Genomic DNA, 24,585 nt, shown 5'->3' on the forward strand with positions numbered 1-24,585 from the left:
TTCATCAAAAGTTTTACATCTGCTGTTCTAAACACACAGTGTCTGGTATGTTTTTCCTGGGAACAGTCCTCTGGCACAACGTAGGGGTTCCCATTCTGTCAAAAAATCATTTTCCTGCACATTTCCAAATCCTACAGACTAATAATGTTCTCTTTGTGGATTTCTCATTTGTTGAATTTTCAAACATTTGACATGTTAATAGCAGACTTTGAGAGCAGTTGTTAGATGCTGAGACGTTATGGCCAATCACCAACGGGTGTTAAGAGATTCTAGACACGCACACGAGCATGTTCTGTGGATGGCTAGTGCTTAAAGGGATCACTTGGATTACTTGATGTGGGGCTGTATGAGGTGCTTTTCAATAGTCAGCGTACTACAGTAGATGCTGGTCAGCACGCACTCAGAAGCAGAGAGGGTCACTAGCACGGGAACTAAGTAATGTACTGTTGTGGAAAGGGTCAGCGACAAATAGGTAACCACTTCAAAAAAGGTCTGGGAACCTGCCATTCTACCAAACCAGCTAAGGTGCTGCTTCTAAAGTGCTGCTTCTTCAAACTGTGAATGTGTTGACTGACTATCAATGAATACTTCATACAACTCCACATGTAATAATCTGAACTCACCCTTTAACATTTTGACTCTTCTTTTCCCCTCTTTCTCCGATTAGCTTTAAATTGAATGTTCCTAAAGTAAATACACATACCACTCTCTTAAACATATTCAGTACTGGAATAATAATATAGCTTTGCTTTAAAAAGAATGAGAAGAATAAAATCACTGCAAGAACAACTTGGGCTAAATTGGCAAGACAAATTATATAATATCCATATTTGTGGCTGTGTTACACAATGAGTACAGTTGAGCCACACTGTACATCCATGACCTAACAAAAACACATATTTTTTTTGAGTTTGATCTGCTCCATATGCTCCATATGCAGTGGCTGGACTGATCAGGGATCAGATAAAGGCTACAGCAGCTCAGTGCAGTTTGTATTCACATGTGTAGAAGTTGTTCAAGCCACTTTTCCTTGGTGCTTAAACGAGACACAAAACAAATGACTAATTTCAGTGTAACTTTAGCTGCCATCATTACAAGGCCAGAGGACACAAACCATGGATGTATTAAGGAAAACAGACAGTGAGAGGATATTTCCACAGACCGCTTACTGACATAGTTACACAATGAAAGGAATAAAGATTACGTCGGCCTCTTTGAGAGACCAATGAATTTACACCTTTCCAACATCTGGCTGGAATGTGTCTCACACCACTTTTGGATTTCAATCACTCTTGACTGCTTCTTGGATCCACTTGGACCCTTTGCTCTTTGGATATTCTTTTTTTTTTTAACCAAATCATGATTTATATTCTTTCAAATTAAGTGAGAGACACCACAATCTTTCTACATACCCCCTGTGGTATAAAAACCCAGGTATGAAATCATTGCTCTATAAATCATCATCCCATTAATCATATCTGTAATTTTAGAGGTACTGTTACACAAATATCTTGACTTGTCTTGATGGATCGTTCCTTTCTACAACAACCACAAAATCTTAAAAACAGAAAAAGAACATCTACAAATCTAAGCTTATGTTTGGTGCAATTACTAAGGCTAAGGCCCTGTTTACACCTGACATTAACATGCCCATTGGAAGATCTGATCACTACTGGACAGCTGTAGTATGTCAGTTCACACCTGACATTAAAATGCATCTCCACGTGTCGAGTGACCACATGTGAACAGATTTCACTTCCCCTCTCATTGTGCAAAGAAACACATACATCATTTCCTTTTGCAAAAAGCAAATGCATTGTTGCTTTTAACCAGCAGAAAACATTTCTCATGCATGGTCCGCCAGCAATTAGATTTGAAAAAAGTTTAAAAAGACCTTGGTGCATGAGCAAAATCAAAACCATTACCTCAAAAGGAAATCAGACAGTATGTTTCATGTGCACTCTGTCCATGACAAACTATTTTGCTTGTTGTTATAGCTTCTTATTCTTGTTTCACACTTTAATAAAATGCTGTTGGTGCACAAATGAGTTTGTACTCCTGCTGATACAGGAGAGGCCAGTTGAGTAGATGGTCCTTTAGTGTGGCCCAAGATGCCCTGGCATATACACTGCTAAAAGAATATGTCCACTTGCAGCCCAGACTGCCTCCAAAGGTGGTCTGAGCGATCAGATCTTAATGTGTCATGGGTATATTCACACCTGTGCTATTCTGATCTGTCCACCAAAGAGCAGATCAAAAAACTGGGGATCTGTTCAATTATGATGATTTGATTTAGGGAGCTGCCATATGATTGAGGACTGCCCAGTTGTTATGACCCAGGTCATGAGGGACTTTGTATTGGCAGTATGGTTTGTTCTTGGTTCCCCCTCCTTGCCAGAGGGTGGTGTTATTCTCTTGTTTGTGTTTTTCCCCCATGCTGGTGTCGGCTGATGATTGGCTCTGAGATCGAGGCCACCTACTGTAAAATGGTACCTGCTGGTATCAGTGTCACTCCTGTGTCCTGACTCCCAACCAGACTGTGCCACACCATCCAAACTATTCCAGCTGTGCTGTGCTGTTTTGTGAAAGCTGGTGCTGAGATTAACTTGTGCTCTTCTTAAAATGTAAATACCTTCTAAAAAAACAAAACAAAAAAAACAGCAGTCCTGGTAGCTATAGAGGTGGAAAGCCAATTTGTTTTTTACATTTCCCTTTTCTCCCGTTTGTTTTTGCGGGTCGGTGATTTAGTTAATACTCCCCAGATTGTTTTGTTTGTTATTTTGGGCCATATTCACCCTGATGTCTATTTGTCTACCATGCGAATGACGAATAAATCATTCTTTGTGGCACTGGTTATCCTTGGGAGTGGGGAAAGAGAGGAATCGCTTTTATGCTGTGCTCAGGTTTTCCCTCCGAACCGGGCATGACGCTAGGAAAACCCAGAAAATTGTCTTAGGAACTGTGTTTGGTTTCTTAATGGCATTTACCATTTAATTCTTTGAGCAATGATTACACCTGTAGATCAATCTATTTATCTCACAAAGTCCAACAAAGTAAGAGTTGATGATTTTTCCTGAAACTTCCTCAATCATACAGTGTTTAGTCATCCACCAAAATATAGCTTTAGTATTGGTGACAGAACATAAGTCCCTCAACACTTGTGGGGTGCCATTAGTTTCCATGCAACCAGCAGCTTTCTACAAGTTGCATTCACTAACTGATCATACTCCCCAATTATTACACCAAAAAACACATCAAGTTTTGTGCCTAATACAATTTCAACAAGTATCATAAACTCATATGGTTACAATTTCACTGAGGCTCATTTAACCCACCCTGCTTACAGTATGTCCCATTACTACTGTCCAGATGGTTTTGCGGCTAATTTTTTCCTGTAACCTTGATCTTATTTGAATAACACTGCTCTAAAAAACAGTGGAAACAAGCCCTTCTTGATAATAGCACAGGTCTTAAAGACAACAGAAATGGTCCTGGGCCATCATCTGGGGGCCACCTGTTAGTAGCCGTGATCTGCTGTTCTGCATTATTACCATAATGACAAGCTCAAGGCTCATCTTTCTAGTTGGGAAATGAAGCAAAGAGGATCGGCCGTCATCTCTACTGTATGTTCTTCAGTTTGATTTAATGGAAATGCAGAGCTCATAAGAAGCCACGGCTGGAACAGGGATGAGAAGTGATGTCGCCAGATGATGCTGAAACCCAACCTTGAAACTTGTTCAGCGTGGTGACAACTTAAATAAAACCTCCTGTGCCATGTTCACATGCAACAGGCAAAATGGGATCAAGTAAGCGTGCTCTGAACCGGGATTTGCCAGCAGACGCGTTTCAACAAATTTCCATGTGGCCGTTCAGAAACCTGGCTTCACTGGACGGGCTCCATACATTTTCATAACTCGACGTGACTGTAGCTTAAAACACAAGGATAATGAGGCAGCTATGAGTGGTAGATGTCAAGCAGACTTCTTAAGTGGTGGGATAGGGAGAGTGTCCAGTCCTCGTAAAACATAAATTTGTCACTTTTCTCTGGCTGCTGCACAATCAAAATGTAAAAATAAGTTGATTTTTTTTTCCAGTGACCACCTGACAAAAAATAAATGCTTCAAGTTGTGGGATTGCTAATAAGCTGACATCATCATCATTTACTCTGTAACTGAGCTCAGGGTCTCTTGTGAACAGAGTAAACCTCTTGATTTTATTATGGAGTTATTAAAATACGCTCCTGCCAGATGTGGTAGAACAATCCTGTGTCAAAACTGGGTAAAAAAAAAACCCTGCTGGCAGATTCTTGCCATAAGGAAAACTGATCATCAAATTGAACCACAATAATTCTGCGTCTCGAACATTTTGATATTAGATCAAATTTTCCAAAACATGTTCAGATGAGGCTGAGAGGAGAGCGGTTGGGGGTAAAATTCAGTGCATTCATATTACTTGTTTTGTTTTCCCCAAAGAAAGCAGCAGCCAGACTACTTTATTAGTCATAAATATTTAAGCTATGGTTTAAAGCAAAGAAATGCTTCAGAGGCTTTTATTCATTATCTTAAGATTGTTTCCATCTGAAGAAACCAGCATCAGTTCTACATAAATACAGACAATTAAATGTGTTTTTTTTTTAAGTATCATCTTTATAGTGATTGTGTTCCATATTAATGTGTGGTGGCAATTTTGGAATATTTTCCATCACTCCATGGTGCACTGCTCTGCGTAAGTCTCTTAAAGGCAAATGACATTTCAAATGATATTTCACCCCATATAATTATGGTAGGTGGTATTAAAAACAAACAACCACAGCTGTCAAAATTAGAACAACATGCTGAACTTGACATTGAGCAGAAAACATTGCTGGCTCCCTGAGTCCATATGCTTTCACGTTCTTTTTTCCACCTTAGCGCATGACAAACAAACATATCTGAGAGTACGGTGTCCCGCCTGACTCCCACCTGCTTCCACGCGCTGTGTTTACCTGCTGTCTTTGGCTCAGGACACACATTATAGCTTGAAACCATTAAGTGAGAGTGAGGGGGTAAGCAGAGCTGTGATAAGGAGGTCTTATCTGTACAGTGAGTCAACAGACGCCAGAGCACTCAGAACACGCAGACATTGCAACCTGCATCACTTCCAAGTATCAGAACAGATGCTGCTGCACATTCCTCCTTAAACACCCCCACCTTCGTGCCCCCCTCCTCGATCAACCATCCGTTAAATTCTGCCTTTGTTCATGATTCAGGCAGATATGTATTTATATGTTGTAAGACTTGAGATATTGGTGCACTTGTGAACTGCAAGTCCTCAAGTGACTCCTCCTGCATGTGTTTTTGAGAGTTGAACAGGTTCAGCCAAATTGGTTGCATCACGACGAGGGCTGAGATCCAGGCAGCGCTGCAGTCACAGAGACTTCAGCCGCAGCGCAGGCCAAGAGACACACATCTATTGAGGGAGGAAGTTTACACACATTTGAGAGAAGACAATGAGCTGGAGAAAACCGTTACCAGGCACAGCAGGGACCTGCAGGCCTTCTCAAGTCCTGAGAGCAGAGAATCAGAATCAGCACCACTCCTGAATATTCATGCACTGTTATACCAAGAAATGTGATGACAGATACTTTGGCAGGATTTTCTATTATTTGTCTGATGAGAATAGGAAACTGCTTAAATTCTCACAGATTCAAACAATAGCTGAAACTTGCAAGCAAAGCAGCTATTGTTTAAAGTATTAATCTTGGTAATGTCTCTTAAATTCCTTTTTGGTCATCAGGAATTAGTGTTGGGCAAATTAACATTCTGATTAATAGCAGTGTGTGCATTTACACACAAGACAGCAGCAAAACTTGTTTGATTATTTAATTCTGTTTCCTCTGTAGACTGCCTTTGTCTTGTCGGGTTTTAGCTGGGCCACTTGAATATTCTACATATTCATTACTGACATTACTGTGCACATATAAACGAAAAACTAAAAACAGCTTTTCCACTCATTAAATTGTTAAAGAAAACACCCAAACATCAGTGCAATACACAAAGAAATCAGCTCATGTTGCTCGGCATCATTAAAAAGGTAACACAGCCTACAGAGGTGAATAGTGGTGCAGGTCTCTAAGTTGGAGAAAAATAATATGTTCGAGTGGGTGCTGGGTGGATGAATGCAGACATGCAGACTCAGATGAACTGAGAGCTCATTTGCATATCACAACGTCGGACAATAAAACCCAAATTGCATCTCACAGTAACTTGGATTAAAAACTGAAACGTTTCACAAATTGTAATCTCTTCCACTACTCATTATTGAGAAAAGTAATAATATTATGTTAGCAAGTCACACAATAATGAATGAATACTGCCATACACCATCAGGAATAAGGGTATAAGCACTACATTAAACTATTATGCATACCAGTGTGAATAATATTATGCTTCTGTGTCTAATGTTCAAATTCAAAGTTCCTGTCCTCATATAACTTAAGTTCCTCTGAGTTTGCAGCCCACATGTTCATTGTTGTGCTGTGGTCCAGGGATACTTGCTAGAAGGCACGTAGCCACAGTGTTCCTAACACAGAGACAGTTTGTGCTTCTGGGGACACTCGCTGTTGTCACCAATAATATATAATTGAAAACAGATCCAATTATACAGTGATTTTAATGCATGAATTCACTTTTAAAAAAACAAAAAAAAAACATCTTATTTGCATGAAAAGTCCTACAAAATTCAGCACAGTGGTTCTTCTCAAATGCCTTCATCCTGCCAGACAGGTGCATGCTGGGTAAACAAGGCCACACACTACACATAGAGGTGGACAGCTGAGATGAGAATTATGCTGGACATGAATTCAGGCTGACCTCAGGCAGTATTCATGAAGGAGACAACTGAAATGTTTTTACATCCGCCTTGAGGTGATGGTTGATGCTCAAAGGACCGGATTTTGGATGGATGGATGGATGACTTTTATGGGAGCAGATGGGGACTTGCAAACTTGCAAGCTAGCACAGACTTGTTAAGAGGACATGCCCCGACTAACCTACTCCCTGTGGTTGAAATGAATGAAAATCTGTGGGATGAGTCCAATAATAGTGAGAGGCAGAGATAATCGGGAGACACATGCAGAGCAGAAAAACGACAGGCCAAGCTCTGTGCTCAGTGAGTAACTAAGAGATATCAACACAACAGCGGCTATAAAAACAGATTTGTTTCTGCAGAAGATATTACCACTCCTTACACTGACAGCCTCTTGGCCCACTACAATGTGTGCAGTTACCTTTTAGTTTAAGTATTAGTGTTGTCACATTGATTCTTTGTATACATCAATCAGAAAAAGAAGGAAGAAAAGTTCTTCAATATTCTCTGCACAAAGGCAGTGTTTATAGCTCACTTCAAGCAACATAAAATATTGATCAGGATTAGAGCAGTCACATTTTATTCAAAATTCTAACTTTTGTTTAAAATATATTTGAACTGTAAGCATAACAGATGGTCTGAAGCAGCCTGCAACACTGGTCCAGCAAAGGCTCTTAAAATTCAGCTTCACCTTTTGCACACCCTGTTGACCTGTCAGTAAACTAAGCTAATAAATAAAAATGGCCAATCAAAGCTTGACTGATTGGATAATCACGACACCAAAGCATCTGTGTGGAAGACTGTAAAATAGCCAAGAAAGATAAGGCTGTTTGTCAACTTCGCAACCTGCCTTATGCCTTTGTCAGACTTGGTCTGACCTTCAAAGTCATCAGATCTCTGTACTGTTCACACTACACAACTTTCTGTCTTGTAACTGGGAATCTTAAAGTCACTGTAGTTTGCACACTGCATGACTGATTAGCAATAGGCAGTCACACAATAAAAGATCCTTAAGGAACTTTGTCATGCGCTGTCATGAAAACAATACTAGTTTGAACTAGTACACCAACAAATTAAAAAAAAAAAAAAAGTTGGGTTGCTGTCCAAAATGTAAATAAAAACATAATGCAATGATTTGCAAATACTTTTCAACTTGTATTCAACTGAATACAGTACAAAGAAAATATATTTAATGTTCATACTGATAAAATTGTTTTTTGTTAATATATACTCTTTCTGAATTTTATGCCTGCAACACTTTTCAAGAAAGTTGGGATAAGGGCAGCAAAAGGCTCCATCATTCACATGCATGAACGGGACATTTTTATATTGTTTTTGGAAATCATGGACATTGTGCCCTCTAGGCTACAGAGGAAAAGGATCATCCAGGTTACCTGTGTGAAGTTCAAAAGCCAGCATGTAATAGTATGTGGTTGTGTTAGTGCCCATGGCATCATGCGTAACTGTCACATCTGTGAAGGCCCCGGCAATGCTGAAAGGTACACAGAGGTTTTGGAGCAACATATGCTTCCATGCAGACAATGTCTCGGATTGCGCCTTTGAACAGTTTACACATAATAATCAAGTGCCAAGCAAACACAGATTTGCCTCTGGTCTTTGGGCTTTTGGAAGATCAGGGTTACAGCATTGTAGTTTGAACTGGGCATTACTCTGTGACAACAACGAGTGGAGCAACTCCAACTGTACATCCTCAGGAGAACTGCCAGAGGCTCATAAGTAAGCAATTACGTTACCTTTAATTTTTTTAACTTGACTGAAAAGGTGACAGCTCTAGGAGGAAAAAAGGTAGGGAACATCCTATTTGTCTACAGGCCTTCGTTAAAATGGAAGATACACAATGTGACATGAAGTGATTTATTTTGCTGGTGCAAGTTAACCTCTTCTGGGGCTTTCCTAAGTGTTGCAACTTCGTCTTGGCTACATCTCATTTCACATCTTGGCCTGCTTAGAAGGGCAGATGTGCTTGGTGGTGGACAGAGCGGTCACATTATCAACAAATTACAGTAGGTGGGGAACCTTCGGGGGGGAAAACATAGAGGCCTTTTGTAGGTTCACAAGGTATCCCAAGTGTGCCGGCCGCTGCCCAAAAGGACCCATATGCGGTGGTGTGGGAAGTGCCATCTCTAATCATGGTTTAAGAATCAATGACTGTATTACAGACCAGCCTTGGCGAGCCAGTCGGATTGTTCACTGGCCGGATGTAGAATCTGGAAAACCTGAGAATGAGGCTGAATCAGCAACGATGGACTAATAAAATAATGAGTGGGATTTTTTTAAACTGCTGACTGGCCAACTCAAGGCCAAGTCATACAAACGTGGATCCATGTAAGAACGGACCAAAATGTAGGCTAACTGGCCATCTGGTCAACAATACAGGCCATTAAACAACAGGGGGTTAAGCAGACCACTCAGTGAGGATTTAAAAAACTCTTCAGTAGCAGGAGCTCTTAACATGAGCATCTCAACACAACTACATTTACACACATGCTCTGACCGAGCACGACAGGAAGACTTTCCACAGCATATCGTCTGAGCCATTGGTCTGGCAGAGGTAAACCAGCCATTTTGTTTATCCCTTAAAGAACAAGTAGTACATTTACTGGACTGCTTTAGATGGTGGGACAAAATGAAATACACTCACTTTTTCTCTATGTTCACAGTAATTTCTGCCCATGATTCCCTTTGTCAACGAGAGAGCTGAATATATATTTAGATCCAAGTATAGCTGGTGGCTGCCAGAACGGATCCCTCAGGAAACAGAAAGATGCCATGTTCCTCCAGAGCGCTGCCTTAATGATCTCTCATGTTGAAAGACACATCATTCTTCATTTATGGTACAGATCCACGCTCAAAAGCATTACGCCGGCTACATATAAATCAGCTCGCCATACAACACACACGGTCTTTCACTGAAAGATATGCGAGGTAAATGTGACTCACAGGAAATTTTAATTGGCTGCCAGCAGCCGGATGTGCGTCTGCGGCCTATCTCACTGTCTGCACATTCACCGCATCTGACAGCGAGTTAATAAGCAGTACAAAAGGCCAGCTTTACAGAGATGCGTGCATGCCGGAAAAGCTGGACACCAGGTGTACAATCTTTTGAATTAAGAAGTTGATAGAATGTCTTGGCTACTCCCTTTCTAAAGCTGTGAATAGCACTGGTCCAAAAACTCTATTCATCAGAGAACAACCTTTACAAAAGACTCTGACAATGCTTATTTGGTAAGCCAAAAAACATGTCAGCTAATGTGAGGTTTTAACACCATGCCTCAGGACTACACAAGGAAATCATCAAATGCAATGATGAAACTATAATCGTGTCACCTGCCAATACTTTGTTATTATGGTCTGGTATTATCACTTTTGAGAAAAGCCCATGTTTAACTACTACATTTCTGAGAACATTAACAAAATAAAATGCATACAACTGGGGTCTTGTCAGGATATGTAAACTCTGTAGGGCTGAAGTGATTTGTCAATTCACAAATGATTTAATTGACAGTAAATTAATTGTTAACATTTTTGGTAATCAATTAATAGTTTCGGTAATTTACATTTTTAAAAAAATGCTCAGCAGAGCTCTATGGCAGCTCAGTTGGTGGAGCATGTACTGAGGCCGAGTCCTCTGCCTCAACTATGGGTTTGATTCCAGCCTGCAGCCCTTTGCTGCATGTCTTCCCCTCACTTTCTCTCCCCCTTTCCTGCCCTACCTTCAGCTGTCCTATCAAATAAAGGTATTAAAAATGCCCACAAACAATAATAATAATAACAAAGACAACAACAACATTTGCTTTGGATGGGCGTGATTAACATATCAATTACTAATCAGACAGGTACCTGGTCATCTGTTTTTCCCTATTCAATCTTTTTTGCTTTAGTATGTCTGGATTGTGAGCATGTGCATACAAATACAAAAACCACCATGTGTAAAGGCCATGATGGCATTCTAAAAATACAGTATTCGCTCAAATAGAAGGTGGTATTTTTTCTTGAAATAACCTTTGAAAAGGCAGGGGTTGTATTAGAAAGAGTATCTTGTGGTATGAATAATGGCCAACGTAATTGTCTGGTCCTAAAATATGAGTGCATAGTGTTCTGAGCGTATCGTATAGCGTGTTGCTGCCACAGAGGAAATAAGTTCATGATGAGTGAAAATGAGTCAAAAGTGTCTCTCAACATTTTTACACCTGAGACGGAATTGTCTGTCAAAGAGCAAAGAGTTACTGCTGTCACAGACAATGAAGAACTCAAACAGTCATGCCGGAAAACGGACAGGTAACTGTATGTGATTGATAGACTCCAATGATATTATTTGGGTTCTTAACATCAAAACAACCTGAAAACATCAATTAGGCTCTTTGGATTTATGATGTGACTTTTTCACCATTTTATGACTAATAAATTAATCAGTTTATCATGAAATAAATGACTGATAAATCTACAAAAAAAACAAAACAATTGTCATTACTCCCATCCCTACAGTGTTGCCGTATATAGATAACCCATTTAAACTAGTTCTGCATGGGTGGGTTTTGTGTGATGAAACCTCTAATGTCTGAGCGTCAGCAGAGCTGCAGCCACAGAGCCATCTAGATGTCGTGCCAGCCCAGAGCAGCTGTGCAGCACCCAGTAGTTAGGGCACCACTGTGCAGGGTCACTGAGTACACCAAGGGCCCTGTTTCTCATTTTATGCGTCTGTCCATTCTCTTCAATGTTGAAGAAATGTCCACATTAATCTTTGGGGCGTAGTGTGTCGTCCTATGGATTTGAAGAGGAAATTTTAGTTTCCCAGAGGTTCAATGAATTATTTTGCACAATGCAATTAAGCCCAATTTATACAATTGGCATGTGCATGGCTGCAAGGGAGGGACTGCACGCACTGGCACGAACATGTCTGCAAATGCAGACACCCAATGTAGTAGACAAAGAACCACGTGTGCATTTGCTGATCGTGTGCAGCTTGGAAAACATCCAGGGGCTAACACACCAGTAATAATAGTAATCTGTATAATTTTGTCAGAATGGTCACAAATACCCATTGCAATTCCCCCCCAAAAACTAAGGAAAATTGGCTGTTTCTCATCTTTGAGAAGCTGGAAGCAGATACCTTTTTTTGAATTTATTAATCTAATCAAATGAATGTTTACCTTTGGACACCAAATGTTATCTCAGCATTAGGCCATTAGGCACCTTTTTTAAAATCAAAGGAATAGTGCAATCCAGTGGATTGGCACTGGGTGTCAGAAGCTTGTGAGCAATGCATCCTGGTATATGTAGGCACCGCTGGCACAGCTCGGTGAGCAGAGAACACCATTTTCTCTGTCAGTATAATACTCACTGAGGAATTTATTGCTTCAATTGACCACATTTAACAAAACCAAAGACTGGATATCCACATAAAGAGCGATGAATTTTCCTTTTAACAGCTCCCCAGCACTCACATTTGTTTTCATTCTGACTAATGCACATCTGGATATTTGTCTATATGGTTCAGATTAATTAAAAGATAAAAAATAAAAGCCCTTAATGTGTATTCCTATGCATTAGTCTGGGCGATAAGAATCATTATTTGGCCTGGAATTAAATCCGGGCCTTCACTGAGATTTGATAATAGCTTGATTAAAAGGCTCTTTCTGTGCTCAGCCAGCAGAACACAAAGACGGGGTTTCAATGGAGGAAACAAAACACTCTAGGGATACCAGTGTAGCACCGTAATGCAACAGTGACTGAACTGCCGAATGCGAAAGTGTGAACAGGATCTGTGTGTATGTGTTTGCGGCTTGTGGGGAAATTGCTTTTTATCATCGAGAGGGCATTTGGCTAGAGGAAATGACAAGGAGAGATGTTGTTGACAAGCCCGAGGTGACAGACCTGGCATTAGGCCCGCTAAGCAGCACATAAACACTCTATTCAATTTCATGGCAGTTGCTTTAATGGGGCATTACTTCAGGAAAAAAATAGGAATAAAAATTACCACATTCACTTGAGAAGTCCCCTCTTTGAGCAAACAATCTGTAACTGACTACTGCTCACATTGAGCTGCAAGTTTGTCAGTGCCAGCTCAATACTACAGTCTCTGCCTGCCATCAGTTCCAATTGACTCCCTATTAAATTACTACCCTCCCACCGCAATTTCATCCTGTGCCTTAACTGTTGGTTATAAGATTTGCTTGGCAGCAGAAGCAGCGTGGTGCTCACTGACAAAGTCGTACACTTCACCAGAGAAGCATGAAAAATTGGATAATAAATATGCAAAATTAAAGTGTATCTGGTGATTCAGCTGCAGAAAGCAGACGTGTTGACACAAGAAGACAGCATGCGATATATTCAAGAGCTGTTAAAAAAAGCAGATTCCTGAGAGCAGGGAGGATGCATGGACACTGTGAAGCTCCTTAAGGCCTTGGTTTTCATTTCCGAAGAGCTTTTGAAAACATCTGACTCTCTCCTGGTGGTTTAGTCTACTGACACTCTCCCAGCGGTGACCAGGAAAGAATCCTTCTATGTCGCCATTCCCAAAACTGTCTTTCTCCCTTCCCCCATTTCAAAATAAATAAAGACTGAAAGCCCTCCCAAATAAATGGTTTGGTGAGTACCATAAGACTGCCGAAGGCTGAGGCAACATAAACTAGTAGTCGAGTCTTGCCAGCTGTGGAAGGAATCCTGTTTACCAAGCACCAAAGACAACCACACAATCCAGAGGATTATTTCCTCTGCACCACAATAAACACATCTACAGACAGAGGATATTCAACTTAACAACATCAATGGCAACATCATTTATGCCAATGATGATCTAAATGATCTATGGAAATGTAATTACATGGGAATGCAAACCCTGGCTACACAGTCTATGACGAAAGACGAAAGTAGTGATATAAACAGACTGATATAAAACTAATTTTAGAATATTGGTTAAGAGGCACCAGAAAGAAGCGCCACAAAAATAAACGAGTTTCTCGGCAGAGAAAGAGTGTGAGAATTTTTCTTCTTTTTAGACACATTCTTGCTCAGGCTGCTGTGTTTGAGGTTGTACACGTGTCTCTCTTACCTTACAAACGGTTTCGACATCCCAGGGCAGGATGGTCTGTAGGTCGATGAGCTCGCAGGACACGCCCAGTTTCTCTTGAGCCATGTCAGCCACCTCTCTCATCACATGGACCTAAGTGGAAGAAAAGCCAAGGAAGAAAGCCTTTAAATATAATGAGCTAATGCAGCTTACAGTTTGGCAAGATTTTATTTCTCACATCTGCTACAACATAAACTCTTCCATAAACCCCTACATTTGTTGTGCATTATATGCATAGGCGCCAACTCTGGGCAACTTGTCATGTCAGGGCTTTAGAAGACTTAGACTACACCAGACAAGCAGTATGGAAGCATTTTATGTTTTTTTTCCAGTTATTTTTTATGTTTGAAAACTGGTCACCATTCATTTTTTGGGAGATTCTGCAATGCTGTTTTTCCAGAGAAACTCAAGAAGTGTTTTGTGGACTAAACAGACAATGACTGAATTTCCATTTTTGGGTGAACTATCCCTTTAAGTCTGACTTAGATCATGTGACTCAAGTCTCCCACCTCTGAATAACAGTGATAAAAACTAAATAATAAAAATAATATTACTACCTCTAATAATAAAAATAAATATAAAAAAGGATGAAAGGGAAACTAAGACAGAGAGATGCAATAATGATACTTAAATAAATAATTAACAAAGGAAAAAAATATAAATAAAATAAAACAAGGGGTCCACAGTAAAGAAATGCCCTCCCAAAGGTAAATGGCAATGCTCTTATGCGTTACCAGCCAAGCTGCCCATTATTATGCGTTTCAATTCACATACAATACACTAAAAACATCAAAACAATGTTTTTGACAATAAACATGTCAAGTTTCATATTACTTCCTGGTGCTGCAAATTTGCAATATTTATTAAAAGACAAGTATAGATCCAGTCTTATTCTCTGTGGTGAATACAATTTCAAAGCTGTTGCAAAAATGCACAAAAACACAAACAAATAAGTATATAACAGAATCATGTACATGGCTCAATTACATGCAGAATTGCTGCTCCAAATACCTACAGCACAGTGTTGGCACTGCATTAACACCTAAACATACTGAGATACACGCATGGCAATTACAAACACAAAAATGCACTCGGCACAACAGGATCTTTCAGTTTTTAATAAAAACTGACCCATGTTTGCTTTGGATTTGACGTTTTGACAGAAAGCTCATTCTTTCCCCCCATAATGCGTGATTTATAAACACTCGTTCACAGCTCTAATATTTACTGTATATTACACATGGAACATTAAATGTATACAAAAAATCTCAAGTTCAAGCTGGTATTTTATAACTCCATGCTCACATTAGCTTCTTTTTTAGAGTTATGCTTGTAAGCAGGAGGTAATAAAGTAATTTAATAATAATAACAGTAACATGGGTTGATTTTATTAAGCTCTCTGCTGAGAGACAAACAGCCTCTCACACATCAGTACCTAATAAACAGCAAGTTGAAAACAACTATTTGAGCCTGAAAACATGGCGTGCAAGTTATTCCTATTAATTCATCATTTGTGTAATAAAGCACTTGAGTTCACAGAGTCCGTGTTTACTGGCAGGCATTGTTGGCTGCTTCTACATAAAAATTGCTGTGATAAATCTGAATCATCATAGCTAAAAGAGTTGACAACAGTGGAGCCGGATTAAAAGATACAGCGCCTGGCCTCAAGCTAACAAATACGCTCAATTATTTTAAGTATTTATTGTGGAAAGATGCTGCCATTACAACATTTTCCACAGATAAAGTGGATCCGTCTGAGGGACAAAGCATGAAGTGAAGGGGAAAATCCTTTGTCTGAATGTTCAGAAACTCAGGATAGGACACACATCCTTTCACTCCACTCTAAGCCTTTTCTCACCAATTTAGCTTTGGTTCTTGAACCAGTTTCATTCAGTGTTCCTCGGGACCTCAGTGCAATCTAGTGAACCAGCCTGCATTCCCACCATTTTTGAGTGGAACCATTGTAATCAAGGATGTCATCAGCGGAGCCTGTAGAATATGACACGCCCACTTTGCTTCCCAAACCTGCCATTTTTTTGGTTCCAGCTGGGAACCAACTTTTCAGGTTCCAAACCAGTTAATTTTTGGTGGAAATGCTCCGAATGGTTCAAAATTAGGTTTCTCGAAATGGAATGGTTCCAGTTCCATAATGGTGTAAAAGGCTTATGCGTGCGAGTTGTTTTCTCTACTCTGATCTAGTAATAAACCTTTTACAGCAGCCATATTGATATGAAATAGTGTTAAAACAGGCGTTATCAATGATACTAATTAAGGTCCTGTTCCACTTAGTGTAGCAGTGTCTTTGCAGTGAGCCAACATGCAAAATCGTAGCACCCTGACTCTGTTTATTCAATTAAAAACACACAGCAGTGTGCAGGAAAAAAAACCAAAGGGAGTTAACTTTTTGGACAAACCCAATGTCACGCTGCGATGGCCAATTATGTTTAGAGGCAAACAAGATTCTCTACAGTTGGCCTTAAATACCTCTGAAAATGAGTGCTGTTCAGTTCATGACCCAAACAATGATACTCTTGCTTACAGAGCGATGGGTCAAACTAGAGAAAGACCTGAAGCTGAAGGTCAGAGTCAGGCTAGCTGCTCTTTGAGTAAGAGGTCTCACTTTAACACAATTTTTCCATACCAAAAACATGACCTACACAGTCCCTTCTTCTTTGGATTAGGCAGACTTAATGTTCCTTTAACCCGTTCCTTTATTCTGTTATTTATATTTGTACATAGTTTAACACTGTACAAATATTCCAACAGGTTCTTCATTTTAGTGGTGCTGTCCAGGTTGAACATTTTTCCAGCTGGTTCCAGGTCTTTGAACAGCTTTGTCCTTTAATGTGAACAATTATACTGTAATGTGTAATGTTTCTTTTTGTTGAGATGAATTTTATAAAATAGGTATTGTTTAGGAACTGGTATCAAAATCAAGGTATCGGTATCTGCACCAGTACACATTTTGAACATTTCTGAATGACACCCTCCCCTAATCGCAGCAAAGACTTTATCTGAATTCCAGTTTATCTTGTGGGTTTAATTAGTATCATTTGGAACACCTGTGTTTACTCCACTCTTTCATGTCAAAATGGCTGCTGTGAAAAACGTCTATGAGGTTGGAAAGCAGAGTCATTGCAAAAAAAAAAGGAGAGCAATGCTTTCCACTGCTTTACTGGATAATCTTTATTCTGCTCTGTCCATCCTTCAACAATAATACTGGCTTTTGATGAAGGAGTTTTCCGTCAGTGCCCTCAGACCCCCCTGCCATGCTCCAGGTACATTCTGGCCTGGATAAGCCTCTTAAAGTGGCTCGGTACAATCAAAGTCAGCGATGTCTCCCGGCGAGTTACGGGCACCTTGCTACCAAGCTGAAGAAAATAAAATCTCTTGGATGAAAAGGAAGGCAACAATGGAAAGTGTGCTGCAGACGTGTAGAGATGTCTGGGCAGATACAGACTGAGAGACCCTGCTGGGACAGAGGGGGCTTCTATTAGATTAGAAGTTAATGCGCTGCCTGCGTCTGTGCCTTTAAACGTCATTTAGTGGAGATGACACTGGGCTACTTTTATTCCTGTGGCCATGGAAAATGATCCAAAGATAGATGATAATTTAAAACTGCCTTAGAGTCTGTCAGTGATGCACGGGATCACCCACCTGTGTCCCCCAGGCAACCAGTGTGACGTCACTTCCTTCCTTTACGATATCGGCCTGTGAGAGTGGGATGGTGAAGGGCTCCACAGGAACCTGTTCCACTGAGAAAATACACACACACACACATTCAATAACACATGAATATTCCCTTTAAACACATTACATGCAAGCTCACACACAAAATAAACGATTCCGGACACATTCATTAATCATTTCACTGTGCAGCCTGTGGTTTTCATGTGAAATATTCAGACACCAAACTGACCGGACCCCTAAATAATAGACTACATGACAAACTGGTGAGATGACAAGGCCATCAAAAGAACACAAATTCCTACTCGAGAACATTTTAAATTGCCCATTTGAAATGCCTCCACGTGCTTTTTCCAGAACCTCATCTCTCACCAGAGACAGAGTGTGCTTTTATCAGCACAATCTAATGCATGACCTAATGATATACTTTGCCAGCCACGAGCCCATAACCCTGATTAATCCTGACAACAAAACATTGGTGGGATGGGATATCAATCAGAAAAGGGGCCACATAAACAGGACACCGGTCCAAAAAGGGGAGCCTCGCAGCCAGTCTCTCTTTGAATCAAAGTCCAAGACAAAGTGCATGTAAGTATATGGTTTGAATAATAGTTAATAATGTTCTGGAAAGCTGCGGCGTGGTCATGGAAATCATTACAATGCAAAAACTTATCATAAAGTCAAGCTGCCATCACTTTTATACACGCTGCTTATTAGCAATATTTATACTGTCCAGACACAACATATAACCACTAAATGTAGCATTTTAACTATCTTTGAATCTCATTCACCATTATGGCTTTGGCTGCAAAACACGTAGAGCACAAAGTGTGAGTGGATTCTGGGGGAGGCAAACTGCTAAAAGCATTCCTACATGGCAACGCATGAAGTCAAAATTACAATTAGGCAGAGTAATTATACTCTGGGGAGACGCTGAGTTTGAGACCTTTGTGGAAACCTTGAATGACTTCCATGATCCTTTCAAGCCATAAAGGAAAGAAAAATTGCCCATCTTGACGACTCACTATGTTAAAACAACATGAAGGGCTCGGGTGAATCATACGCAACTCCTGGTTTTCGGCTTCCAGACGAGACAGAAAATAGGCCGTTTGAGTGGAATAATAGCATTTTGCAGAACATTAAAATTGAATTATGAAAACTAGGTTATGGTTTAATAAGTGGAATCTCAGGCCTCACAAAACAGTATGGCCTCGATGAGACAAATGTGTGGTTTTTGTCCTGAGAGGGGCAGCTGCAATTAAAAACATGACTTCACAATCCAGGCAGGGATCATTAGAGGCATGTGGACCATTAGCACGAGAGCTCTGCCCCTTTAAGATATCAGAATACCGCTGAGAGGCTACCAATACTGAGATGAGTGATTTGTCACACAGCTTTGAAAATATGAAGAATTTAAAGTGGAAACAGACAAATTTTCAGCCCCCCTAGCGTTTCCAAGTGGTATTAATGTTGTGCCACTGTGCAAATACAGCAGGTCTTGTGCTGAAATCTGTTTTCCCGTCAATATGTGCCCCCCCCCCCCTTGCCTTCCTCTGCTAAGCCTAACCATAACCTACCCCTCAACCGCAGAAACACTATCTGATGGGGGAACACGCTTCAACACAAACCCGGATTACTTTCCATTTCCTCAGAGTAAGAGCCTCACTCTGTCAAGAAATGACCAACATCACTTTGGAAATAAGTGTGAAGAAAGAAGCACGTTTACTTAAGAGGTTCAATGAAATATTCATAATTTTAGGTTGAATTTGGGAATTGGCATAAGCTGTTGTAATTAAGTGCACTGTATAGTAACAATATTTGCTTTGCACCAAAAGGGGTTGGTGTCAGGGTAGAGTGTGAAGAAACATTAGAAAAAAACAGTAGGAGAATTTGTTCATTAATTTATTCTAAAATGGATTTTCCCAGGAAAAATCAAGCCTGGTGGCAGACAGATATGTGTAGTGAAAGCAAGGTTTTTAGGGTAACAAATTTAAATGAGGATTCATCTGCAATCAACATTTACTTCATCATGATAAGTCAAAGCAAAACATATCCATTTTAAAATCATTTACCAGAAATAAAAAGGAGAACACTCCTTAATGTGGGTGAAATCACAGAGTGATACGTTCATTTAACATCGACAAAACCAGCTGGTCAGTAAGCACATCCTCTGATGAACATGTCTTAACATACATGTTGACTGAATTGACTGGTCTCCCATAAAAAAAGCTCTCTAGCTTATTTGGATTTCTTTGAACAAATCACAGTTGTCCTGGGCAGCACCAAGCCCTGGCTAATATTCCTGGCAAAAGAAAAGGGAATAGCTGCTAGCTTGTTTAATTTCATACAGTTAGCGACCAGGTTCAGATAAAGACTCGTTTATGCTTGACCTTAGAAACACATATGGATATGGACAAAGTTTTCTGTCCGTGGTCTTTGTTCGCTTTGTCCATGCTTTTTGGAAAGCTTACGGATATGGACGAAATGGAGCAGTACCACCAGTAATCATGGGGACAGTGTAGCAGTGTAGCCAATAGTTCAAGCGAGACACGACCACAGGACACGACAAAGAATCCAAAAGTAGTGGAGTTTGACATCAATTTCTCCCACTGATTAAAGTAAAGAAAAAAATTCTCTGCCTGCTTGTCACCACGTATTTAATGATCACACAGACCACAGTTGTCTCCAACACTACCTCAGGTTTAGATTTTTTTTATCAAGAGGCACATTATTGCAACAGCGTCGCCATAACTCTGTGCCAACATAAAGGATGCATGGAAGTATGTGGGAGGTGATGGATACATCATTTGAAACTGATACATCTATTTTTGTATGTAAGGGAGACTTTAGTATAACTTTCAATTTGAAGCATGTAGGTTGCTAGCTCAAAGGTTGTTGTTTAACGTAGTGATAGTGAAAACGGTTACAGCAGATGGAAAGAGGAGGGAAGAATGCTGAAAAAGTTGGCAAATGGCAGGCTTATACCAACAATATCCCTCCTGTGAGCCAGAGTAGGACTGACTGACCCATAGCTTCTCATATCTTGGCTTCAGTCCATCTGGAAATGCTACAAGAATTAACTTGGCAAATAAAACCTTTTACAAACAGCATATCACTGATGTACCATCTCATCACTCCCCAAGGGGTCAGAAATCCAAAATCCATATCAACTAAGCAGCAATGCAAACAAAAACCTTGCCAAGAACACACACCTGCTCTTGGCTGCCCTCATGAACCACATCAATCTGACACGTCTTTCTTGTCTTATAGCGTCACAGCCACTGACTTGTTCCAATTAAGTGCTATACATTTTCTGACACACTTGATCACAATTTGATCAAATAAGTCAATTCTCTTCCAGCTGCTGAATCCCACACAGCTTTGACAGGTTATTAGACCATCGCAGCCATCATTAGCAGTAGGGTTGAGCCCTCCACCATCATTACATCGTGATTTAAAAAACCTTTTTGTATTTGAGAGTCCACTCACAGTTGCCACAGAGATGTTCCTTAAGTTTTGACATGTGTGAGAGAAAATGAAAAGAAGCTGTTGGCCATTGCACTACATCGCCACATTGTGCTTATTAATTTCTTTTTAAACAACTAAGTTACAGACGTGCCGAGTCCCTTCTACACTCATCAACGATATTGTTGTCCATTGCAATGTTACACTGCGGACATCATCATATAAAAACTAGGTGGACATCACCCTTATTACAATCTACATAATCTAAAGGCCTGAACACACGAGGATTCAAGATTCTGATGTTTTGAAGAGAAATGGATTTATTCCAATGAGTGAATGCAATCACTGAACTCACTCACGGATTCGTCTTTAAAAAAACTCTTCAGTGAATGATGGACAATAGGCCTGGGCAGTATCTATCAATTCATAGCTTCCTAACATTTCACTGAAGTACATGGTATATGAAGGTAATTGTGTAAAAAAGGTAAAGCCCAAGCTGCTGGTGACATAAGTCTACACAGCATGTATGACGTTGTCCATCTTACAATGCTGTGTCTCTGAAATGCAGTTAGCTTACCTAGACAAGTCTTGCTGGGTCTAAATACTTACAAAGGCCGGTTCACAGAATAATGAACAAATGGGAAATAACAGCCCTTCTCCCACAGATTCTTGCTAGAGGACAGGATGACACTTGTTGCCGTGGGGGAAACTGACACATCAGTAGGCTTAATGGGGATGGTGTGTGGATGGTGGTGGCAGACTGGATACACTGAATAAAATCATGTGACTAATAAAGGTAAATACTCTAGCCACAACTTTCTTAAGGCAAACAGTGCACACAGCTTCATCTGTGCTGGCTGGCTTACATTTAACGCCTGGAGTAGAGGCTTTTTCGTTTTTAACTTGTCCTGTCCACCACTTGCAGTCGGCATCTTTCTCAGCTCAGCTGCCTGATCCAGACTGACCTCTGGTGGCACCCGCTGTGCACTACATTGCCTCAATACAGCATTTCCGTATGAGATATTTAACAGTATTGAAAATCCTCCCTTCAGGATTTCTAAATACCCTGGTATAGCGTCATACCTTGATACCACCGAAACCTACTGCACAATCCAACAAACGGCCAGGGGGACTTCATGGCACAGAGGAGCTTGTGAATAGCACTTGCATGTCACGGCTCGCTAGCGTGTTAGCGGTTAGCTTGGCAGTTGTTTGTTTTTTGGGAGTAGTCACTATGTCACCAAACTTCTTTAACCAGTTTTTTTTGTTTACAAACATGTACACATAAATTTCGTTTTGTCTTAAAAGTTCCACATTTTGTTGTTCTTTTCTTATTCTGGTTTTAATATAAGACTACTCTGCAACATTAGAAATGTCTTGGGCTATAATCAAGAACTCAGTGCCATAGGTGAAACAATCTCAGCAGTCGACTGTAATATTTCACGATCTCATCTGGATCTTATCAAAGTGGGAAACTAACAAAACTTGTGAAAATGAGAGGCTTCGTTTCAAAGCTGGTAGTACCAATCTGTTCCAGGTCTGTTTTTTTTTTTATTACTATACTGAGCTCTAACATGATCTTCAAGCCTCCAACACGGTTTTAATCATGAATATCACATTGTTATCATGCAGCCAAGGCAGCAATGTTTTGCAACACCTGCCAACGGCTGTTAGGAGTTTATTACGACTTTGCTGGACACCTTTTTGCACGGCAGCATGCCCACAGCCATGCTGGTCTTAAAGTTTAACCATGCTTCCCTGAACACTCATGATCCCTCTACACAGCGAGGGGAGGGAGAGAGGATTCAGCTCGGCACTGTCAACACTTCACAGCCCATTTAGACGGTCGGCTACACACTTGTGGTCCTGCTGATCTCACACTGTTTGCAGTCAGGCATATTGTTTGTTTATCTTGCCTCACGCCTCTACAAGGGACAAGAACATTTGCTTTCAATAAAGAAGTCAGGCAGACAGATCGAGGGCCATTGAGGCATGAAGCTGAAGGAAGATGAACATCGGGGAGGACAAATGAACAAACCTAATGAGTACTCATCATATGTCGCCTTCAGATTTATAATCCAGCTCACCTGCTGCTCTGTACAGGATCTTGGGCTCAAAGAATATGCAGGGGTTCTTGTCAGCGATGCAGGAAAGAAGCAGACCCTTGGCCTGCACTGGACTACGAGGTATTACAACCTGAGGAACACAGGACACACTTTATTAGACATAGTAATAACATCGGGACAACTGAACTTTCACCACTACTGAAAAAGATTCCATTCTGATTTTTATAATATTTCACTTTTGATCACATCTACTGTCAAAATGTGTAATGTAAAACAGCCCCAGATGAAGACTGTAACAGAATCACGTAGGCCAGCATGCCTTAAACTGGACCCAATCCACCTACCGACATACGAAAACACAACAGTCAAGACAACTATGCAATGGATACCACATTATATCCTTAAGATTAAGATCTCAGTTAGCAAACTCGCTGATTTTGGGTTAACAACAGGACAGACTCATGTGTATCAGAATTCTTCAGTCTGTTGGGTTTAAATGGCGGGACTCGAAATCATCTATTGAAAGGGAGAAGCTGGTATTCACCATTTAAAACATGAAGAAGAGTCAGAAAAGATACTATTAGCTACCCTAAGCATACTCTTGTTGTGAGATTCTTGGAAAGCGTGTGCCACAGGTTGGCCAATAATCTTTGCAGAAGTTTGGATTTGATTATATGGTTTAGTTTTAAGTTTGACAGATCATCTGCTGAACCAGATCGTACTGCAGTATTGCATGACACACTGAGTCACTGATTTAAAAAACAGAAAAATAATCTGGCTACTAGCTCAAAAAGATTTGAGTCTACCAAGAAAATAAATATGCTGTTATATCTCTTACAAATAAGGCCTATATGAGGAGTCCATGATAGGGTGGCATCTATCAGAACTCCCAAGAATTTGTAATAAAAAAAAATTAAAAAAAAAGAAGACCTGTTTAATTTCTTCGTTGTGAATTGTCACTGAAGGCAGCTGACAATCAGGAGGAAGACCATAAATAATTTCCTCTGTCTTTTTAGTGTTGATGATAAGTGTGTTTTTATTACAAACAATTAGCCAGCCCACATTACACTGTTACAGTCTGGGGTCATTGCTGTCAGTCAGGGGTATTAACGTGGAATCAGTATTTTAGGACTATGATATTTAGCGGCACTTTAATAGGAGTTAGCAGGTCAGCAGTATGTGCCACATACCCGAAGATTAATCTGATATGTCCAGCCCTGTGTGTAAAGTGTTTCTAGTCATGAATCTGTAATAAACTGTGTTTTCTTGATGTGCCTATTCAAATCTTGAAAGTTGAAAGTGTATAAGGGCTTAAAACATAAGGATGAAAATACATGATGGACATTCACATGCTTTATCATGTTTCATATGCTGTTGCATAAGTTTCTGGGTTGATACCATTCATTACACAGATTTGGTGCACAATTTAAC

At 40.2% G+C, this 24,585-nt stretch overlaps 1 protein-coding gene across 2 annotated transcripts in view; it reads right to left on the bottom strand.

Moving 5' to 3' along the window:
• bckdhb (branched chain keto acid dehydrogenase E1 subunit beta) overlaps positions 1-24,585 on the bottom strand; it is a 76,637-nt gene that overhangs the window by 31,892 nt on the left and 20,160 nt on the right. For both annotated transcript variants that reach the window (XM_084726127.1, XM_084726126.1), the window contains exons 6-8: positions 23,176-23,284; positions 17,594-17,691; positions 13,919-14,029 (exon numbers count right to left, since the gene is read on the bottom strand). In XM_084726127.1, coding sequence (XP_084582253.1) covers positions 13,919-14,029; positions 17,594-17,691; positions 23,176-23,284 — 318 coding nt within the window. The remainder of the gene's footprint in view (positions 1-13,918; positions 14,030-17,593; positions 17,692-23,175; positions 23,285-24,585) is intronic.

This window comes from Lutjanus erythropterus, chromosome 9 (assembly GCF_056507025.1).
Source record: "Lutjanus erythropterus isolate fLutEry1 chromosome 9, fLutEry1.hap2, whole genome shotgun sequence".
Classification (NCBI taxonomy): Eukaryota; Metazoa; Chordata; class Actinopteri; order Lutjaniformes; family Lutjanidae; genus Lutjanus; species Lutjanus erythropterus.